Here is an 8588-nt window from a genome sequence, read left to right as displayed (position 1 = left end):
TAATATACATAATTTCATACATTACTTATATTTCGAAATTTTAGTTTCGTTTTAGTCGGTCAGAAAATTTCTGAAAGATCGTTAAGTTAATTAAATTTTTTTATTTAAGCGAAATGATCGATTTAGCAAATTAATCACGTTTTAAAATTTCGGAAGATAACAGTTTTCTTACAGGTTAAATCATTATAACGTTTTACAAACGTTACCAATATTTGTATCATGTTGAAACAACATCAAACACACTTTACCAAGTTTAAAATATTACAAATTAAATTATTAATAAATGTTTTCATGATTTCTTCAATTTAAGCAATCCATATTGCAATTCCAATTTGCTTGAACCTGCATAACTCTAAAATAGAATAAATCGTAAAATTCAATATTTATATGTTTTGCAAATTAGTTAAATAGACGAAAAATATTATTGTTAGAACAACAAATCAAACATATGTCATTTTAAGGGTGGCTAGGCTATATAAAAGAAAAAAAATTCAATTAAATTTCTATACATATAATTAAAATTTTAAAATTATAGCAGTAGCTTGGTCATCTTTGACTAAGCCTTAGATTCGCTAAATTAAGATCATCACCGCAAGATTTTGTCTTGACCACGCTAATTTTTTGTATTGAAATTTTCATAAGATAATTTATTAATTTAAAAATCAGTACAAAGTCAGATTTCAAAATGCAAAATATTTAAGATTTTCATGTAACAAAAAAAATCTGCAAAACAGAATTTTTTGTAGAAGGTTACAAACAAATTTCGTTAAAATGATTTCTGAGGTAATATTGAGATCCAATAAAATTGAGAATTAGCGACTATTCTGAACAATTATTCACCCATTTCAATTGCAAAACATAATTAAAACTAATTCGTTAATCAAAATTAGTACTATTCCTCGCTCATTCAAATAAAATAGAGAACGTTACAAATCCCAGCTGTTGATCAAGAAAAATAGGAACATTTAGGTTAAAATCAAACTTGGAACGGATGCAAGGGTTAGCTAGCCAGGCTTGGAACATGGCGTCGTGATCCGGTCTCGATCGATCGACCAGTTTATGTGTTTTTAGGGTTTTGTTTTTCAATATAGGTAGTTATCTAAATTGATCAGTCACATTGCTAACTAAATAAGCTTGTAAAATTAGAAATTTTATTTCATTTCTGTAACTGATGTTAATTACAATTATTACAATTAATATTGCATTTAAAAATCACATGATCCAAGATGCTTGATTCAAGTATCCTATTTTTCTTTTAATATTAAAAAATGCAACATGCCAACCATTTGGTATGAGCAGCACTTGATTTCATTTGTTTTCAATATTTATGGAAAATTGGCATTCTGATATTTAAAATTGAAAAAGTAAATCTAATAAAAGAAGAACTGGACTTTAGAAGGCTTTGGGCCTAACAATTTGGGAATACATGGCTAAAGCATATATATATCATGGACTGGAATTTCAAACTGCGCCCCACAAGCCTGAGCTTCAATTTAGTTTTGAGTTTTTTTTTTTTAATTTTTTTTAAAATTTCAATTCTAAGATGTTAATTTTATTAATTATTTTATAAGAAAAATCTGGGAAGGAAAGATATATAGAAAATATAAAAACACTGTTGCCAATCCTTATGGTGGCAGAGTCATGAGAAATTTGAGAGTGAGGAGATTGGATATATAATTTAATATAGTGTAATCTTATTAATTTTACAAAGGTGTTGATGCAGAAATTACCAAGTTTAATGGATAAAATTATAAAATTTTATTTATATATGGGGACTTACCTCATTTCCCTCAAGGCCAGAATCTTTATAGATATATTCTTCATTTCACATGAAAGGGCATGATATTAACTAACTCCTGTAAATAGAAAAGATCATTAATTGCTGTTTTTCATTAGAAGCTGGAAGAACGAGCAAAACCACAAAACCAAGTAGCCTATATATTATATAACAGGAGTGTACGTAGGAACTACCTACATTGAGCTAACATAACATAATTTCAAATATCTTCTAGAAGCGAAGATTTCAAATATTCAATACCACAAATTTCAATTCAAACTGACAAGAACCAAAACTTAACACTAGTACTATAGTCAATCAATTATTGTTGCCGTTGTTGTTTCCATTGACTCCTTCCTTCTCCTTCGTTCTCTCATGCTCCACAGGTACCTTATCCGAGCTGGTGCTCACGGCTTCCACCTCTTTGTTAGCTTGCACCGGCACTCCATCTCTAAACCTCGCATAAATATCCCCTTTGTAAAAATTTCTCGTGCGCCAAACTAATACTAGAGACACCACAGCGCCAATGAATGTCACTATGGTGATAATGATGAATGATTCCTTGAAGCATTGCACGCCCATACATGTCAAGTCTTTTGTCCCGGGTGGATTTTGCTTTCTGGCTTCTTTGTCGTACATACGGCCGGCGATCCTCACGTTGAGTATGTAAGACCCAATCGGACTTGCTACGGAACCAAAGTTGTATAGTGTAGAGTAGTATTTGAGCCCGAATATCTCTGATATTATGGCGAAGAGAATAGGCCACTGTGCGCCAAAGCAGAAACCGATGATGACTGATGCAACATAGAGGCCTTGGTTCACACCGAATGCGATAAGGATGTGGCCGACACAGGAAAGGAGGAGGATGAGAGTCAGTATGAGTGGACGAGGGAATTTGTACCTAGAATCAAATTAAAAGGTGATGATTAATAAATAATAATGAAAATTTAATTAAAAAATCAGCCATTAAATCAAATAAATTAATCATATTAAATTGAGAAAATTAGAGCTTCTAAGAGATTCCGATATACCTCTCGAGGATGTATTCGGAGACGAACCCAGACACATTACGGCCAGCATAATTCCAAATGCTGATTAGAGATACAAAAGTGTTGATGCTCTTAGTAGGGTAGCCTAAGGACTGCCCGATTTGACCCATGTTGTCGACTGCCGTTAGTGTGCCACCTATACCGCATGTTGTAGCTAAGAAAAGAACTAGCATGTCGATGCTGAAGAGCGCTTGAAAGATGGTGTAATCTTCACCCCTTGCTGGAGGATTCAATGCACCCTTAACAGTGAGGCATCCTAAGCTTGAGATCGGTTCAGTCTCGGTGCTTGCTTTGCTGTTTGCTTCGGGCTCTGATGGTTGGTCTGAGACTGTAACAATTGTTATGTTTTTTTCAGGCTCTGGTGCAGTGATTTGCCCATATGTTTTCAACTCTTCTCGAGCGACTACATAGATAGGCAAAAACACAAGCAGGATGACTATGGTAGTGGTGACACTAAACTCAGCATGAGTGAAATTAACTTGGTTCTCTACTATAATAGCAATCATGAGGAACACTGCAAGGGCTATGGAAATGTAAAGGAACTTAAAGAAGGATTTTGTTTCTCCCTTGCGATGGATGTACGGTATGATTCGGATAGTGTAAGCAAAAATTATGGAAATGACGCCAGGTAACCATGCAATGAGAAGAACAAGAGACTCGGAGTCATCGCCATATAGTGCTTGGTAGAGTTGTGTATAGATTGCACCGCTCAGGCCGACAAAACTTTTTAGTAGTCCCAGCACAACTCCTCGGCTCTCTGGGAAATTCTTCACTGCCGTGACAAGTGCGCCGGTATTAGCAAAAGACTGTGAGTTTGCACCAATACATATGTAAAGGCACATGAGCCAGACTTGGGGACGTGCGGTTCGGCCGGTTATGGCAAGGTAAATCATGAGATAACCACCGAGGTTCATGCCCGCGCCAACTACAAGTACAACCCATGGCGGCGACACCTCATTAATAAGCCCAGGTATAATACCGACATTGGCACCGAGGTCCTTGAAGAAGCTAAGAGTGTTTAGGGTTTGTTGGTCATACCCAAGGTTCTTCTTTATGTCTTTGGAGTAGATACTAAAGATGTATGTCCCACCGGCTGCCGCCATGACAAGAATGGCGGCGAAAAACATGAACCACCGGCCACGTAACACATGCATGGTGAAGCCGAGAGGGCTGAATGCGGGCCCATTGCTTCGGGCAAACACCATGGTTATCTGTTTGCTTGCCTGACTTAAGTTAGAGTGTTGGGTATATATTGATATTAAGGAAGCTTAAAAAGAAGAAGTAGAAATGTGACTGTGTGAGTCATGTGTTGGGACTTTTGACTGAGAAAATTTGAATATTCTATCAGCGAGGTAAGAACCAGGTAATTATCATTGACTAAGTTATTGAATGGCTTATAGGAAACTCTAAGGGGTAAGTAAGAAAGGGACTGCTATTGACTTGTAACATATAAACAAACTCTGAGGGTGGACTTGAGAAATGTTTCTTTGTGGCAATCATAACAGAGTATGTTGTGTTGCATGCAAGTCCCAAATCCCAATGGGTATTTTTTCAGAATAGATTTTATATTTTTATATGAAACTTCTCAAAACAGCACCAACTGTTGTGCTTTCCTGCCCAATTTATCGATCGCTCATGATACATTTGGAGAGTAACCTGACAAAATTACAAGTTTGATATGAAATAGAAGGTCAATTTTGTCTGGAGGGGTCCAATAAATTTGGAGAGTAACCTGACAAAATTACAAGTCACAATAATTTATTAGTGTCATTATATCATAGACAGATAAAACATACATAATACCAGAAGCTTATGTATATGTGTGGGTATGTGTGCACAACGACGTAGCATTAATTTATATTAACAAAACAAAATAAAAATGATATTGATACACTAGAGGACATTCTTTGTGTGGGCTATTCTAGTATAAAGTTAATATATATCAAGCTAAATGTCTAATTTGTGATTTTCTATGGGAAGAAAATTGTCTTTTATTACTGGATGAATTATATTATATGCTGATTCTCGCTAGCTACTAGCTAACTAATTATTAAATAAATTACCAATAAAAATAAGAACTTTCATCACCAACGGAAATCATTAAAATAATAATAACATGTGATAGAACCAGCACACTTTTTATCTCGAGGTTATTGATTTGAAACTTAAATGAAAGATTCTTTATAAATATTAAATAATATGAGTAGGGTTAAAATTTTCTATTGTTTTTGCATTTCATCATTTCTATTTTCAAAGTTTAAACAATCAATCCGAACCAATATTGTAAATAACGGTATGCGGTCGTCGGACGGACGGGGTACCGCCAAACGATTAATCGGTATGTGGCCGATTAATCGGAATTATGCGTACAATTTAACGTTTTTATTAAATTTATGTGTGTGTATATATATATATCATAATTTATTAAAAATAATTTATTTAACTCATTAAACTTATCAAATAAACTTAATTTAACTTAATTTTATTATTATAACATGACACTACACTTATTTTTTAAAACACATAAGTACTTTACATGTGTCAGTAACACATTTATTTAATGAAAAAATAAATTCAAGAGTTAAACTTTTTTCAAATACTAATAACATATTATGTGAAAGAAATGAAACATTCCAACATAAAATCACTAAATTTAATTTATAATAAGAACTTAGTTTCATAAATTAATATGTCATACTAATTGAAAAAATTACATCAGTAATTAGTAAGAAAATATATGATAAATAAATAGAAGAAGAATGAATTAATTTTAAAGTAAGTAAGAAGAAAAAACATATATAAAAAATATTGAATGTATGTCCAAGTACAAATAAAACTGCAATACATGATTTATAAAACTTATTTCACACGCTATCACATAAAAAAAAGTCAATGTGAAATTTACTTTTCTGAAATAAATTGGAATAAACGGGAATAAACGGCCGATTAAACGATAAAACAGCTGATTAATCGGAAAAATCCGCCAAAAGTCTTCCGTTAAGTGTATTCGTAACGGTTTGGCCACCGTTTCCGATTAAAAGGCCGATTAATCGTCCATTTAGGCCTTTTTACAACACTGATCTGAACCACTTAATATGATCTTCATATTAAATTGTGCTTGTATACAAAATTTTATATTTTTTTTATTGTTTTTTGCTATTTTTTAAGATAGGTACACAATCAATATTTTTAAAAAAATATGGGCCATTAAAAAATGATGATTTTGTATCTCTCTAAACAATTAGTAAAAAATTAAAAAAATTATAAAATTTGTTAACCAAATACATTTTAGTATGAAGATCATGTTGAATGGTTCCGATTAATTATTTAGAGTTTAAAAATAGAGATAATAATATCGGGACATGATGAGATACAAAACGTAAGACATTTTAACCCTACTCAAATAACATATATAAAATAAAATTTAAAAAGTTTATCTTCCTATCTAAAAATAAAAAAGTGGTGACTGTGACACAAGCGAAATTAGGAGTGCCAAACACAAAGGAAACAGACCAGATCGAGAGTATACTGGTCCAGCACGTACTTTATTTGACTGGATAAAGTGAATGATTAATCGTTCTAGAATAGCGGCTATTCGGAATAACAATGTGTATTCAAATAACATTTTTGTTATTCGGAATAGTCAGAATAGCTGTTATTCTCTATTCCTTGTAAATGTTGGAATAACTACTATTCAAAAATGTAAATTGAGAGAAAAAAATAATTCTTTCTTGGATTTTTATCAAGTACACTTCCGAAATGACAAAATTGAACTACTTTATGTTATCTCCACATTGTGACAATTTATTTAAGATCTCACTTGCTTATATTTTCTCTTAATTAGTACCTTGTTAACACTATTATTTATCAGTTACAACTATTGATTATTTTAAATGTACAATCCAAACAACATTTTTACTATTCCGAATAGCACTATATATTTTCACACTAACCTAAAAATCACTAATTTTTCTCTATTCTAATTTACTATTCTCAATTTCGCTATTCTAGTTATTTTAGTTCTCATCCAAATGTACTTTGATTGCGTAGGTATATGTATTTGTTGCAGAATACAGTTATAATATTACATTGTGAATAATATTCTTGTGATCCGCACTGCGTTGAAATTTCTACGCAATTCTCATACGACAAGTATTGTTAAAAATTACCACATCAACATGCGTGGAGATAATATGTTACGCAATTATGGAATAATGCTGACATGCGAAATTCGAATTCCCTAAAATCTGAGGTGTTTTGGTTTATTTTAATCACCGAATATGCATATTATTAATTTAATAACAAAATATATTCAATAATTTTAAACGACACGTGCACTTGAGTGTTCTTTTGGCAACAAAATTCAACAATTTAATTAATTCTGTTTGAATGATTGTTAATTTGGTCTGATCTTTTTCATACATGAACCATTATTTGATATAAAAAATACTTTTCTATGCATTTTAGTCACAGAGTATATCTACACAAAACAATATTCTAACTCAACTACGCAACACGTAAGGGTCTCTTGGTCGGTATTATTTTTCTCATTTGTTGAATAATAAACTAAATTGAAAAATATCAACATATATAAATACTTGAGCTGATTGAATAGAACTTCCAGCTCAGCATGAATGGGAACATAATCTTGATAATTAAATACTTGATATATACTGATAATTAAACCCAAGCTACTTGTAGCTACTTGTACTACAGCTAGTTGGTCAAAATTTCATAGAACCACAAAATAATTTGCTTGGTCAGAATATAATACTTATTCTGGGTGGAGTAAAGGCCACAATTTTGTAACATGAATACGACAAAATCATTACTCAAACACAGAGAAGATTTATTTATAATTTTATATTAACAAGGATTGATAAGAGCTCATAAAAAAAAATCACTATTGACAAGTCAGAGATATGGTGTAGCTAGTGTGAATGTGTGATGGTACAAGAAATTGATAATTTCCTACTATTAATAGAGAAATCTAACTTTGCTTATATTACTAGAAAATTTCAAAGACACTTATCCAATTTTTATTGGATTTATTTGAGAATTGTATAATAACAAATGCCACGGAGGATCATTAGAGATCATATTTCTAATTAGTCAACAATATATTCCGTTGTTAATTAATACCAAAGAAATTAATTACCTGATTTCACGAAACAAAACTTGGATATTTGTAGACAATAAGAATTGTGAAATTGCAAATCTCTAGTTTCAATCAATCATTTAACTTTAGAAAGTGATATTTTGAACAGGAACACTGTTTAATAGAACTATTTATAGAAGCAACTCAATGGTTCTTCTCAAGCATCGCATGCAAAATCAATATCTTTATATTAATTTTTAGATAACTTGCTTATAAGGAACCAAGGAGATGTTTGGTGAAGGCCAAGTTAAAGAAGATTTTAGTTGGTTAATTTTTCAAAGTTATTATTATTTAAGTTTTTCTTGTTTGATTGAGGCTTAAAAAGTTAAAAAGATTTAAATATTAAATAAAAATTAAATAAAAGATGGAAAATTTAGAAAATACAATCTACACTATTTAACAACAATAAAAATCGGCAGAATGATTGTCAAAATAAAAATAAAAAAATGAATTTTGAATATGCCATTTACGATCAGATATGTTGTGCATAAAAATTTAGCTTTATATGAAAACGGCTCGTCATCAATTAAACGATATAAAAAAAATATTAAGGGAAAATTGCACTAAAAATATAACATACTTGTTTTGTTTTTTTTTATTACCA

The 8588-nt window shown here is 31.4% G+C and overlaps 1 protein-coding gene across 1 annotated transcript; it reads right to left on the bottom strand.

Moving 5' to 3' along the window:
- Positions 1–1914: 1914 nt before the first annotated feature.
- Positions 1915–4112, bottom strand: LOC144544173 (protein NUCLEAR FUSION DEFECTIVE 4-like). The gene is made up of 2 exons (XM_078292587.1): positions 2809–4112; positions 1915–2678 (listed from the first exon to the last, which is right to left on the bottom strand). Exons 1-2 carry the CDS (start codon positions 4029–4031, stop codon positions 2096–2098), a joined length of 1806 nt encoding a protein of 601 aa, XP_078148713.1. The 5' UTR covers positions 4032–4112; the 3' UTR covers positions 1915–2095.
- Positions 4113–8588: the final 4476 nt, after the last annotated feature.

The sequence above is a fragment of the Carex rostrata genome, chromosome 26, assembly GCF_964058835.1.
Source record: "Carex rostrata chromosome 26, lpCarRost1.2, whole genome shotgun sequence".
NCBI classification, from domain to species: Eukaryota; Viridiplantae; Streptophyta; class Magnoliopsida; order Poales; family Cyperaceae; genus Carex; species Carex rostrata.
Note: the sequence above shows the minus strand (reverse complement) of the source record. Positions and strands in the feature narration are given on the sequence as shown.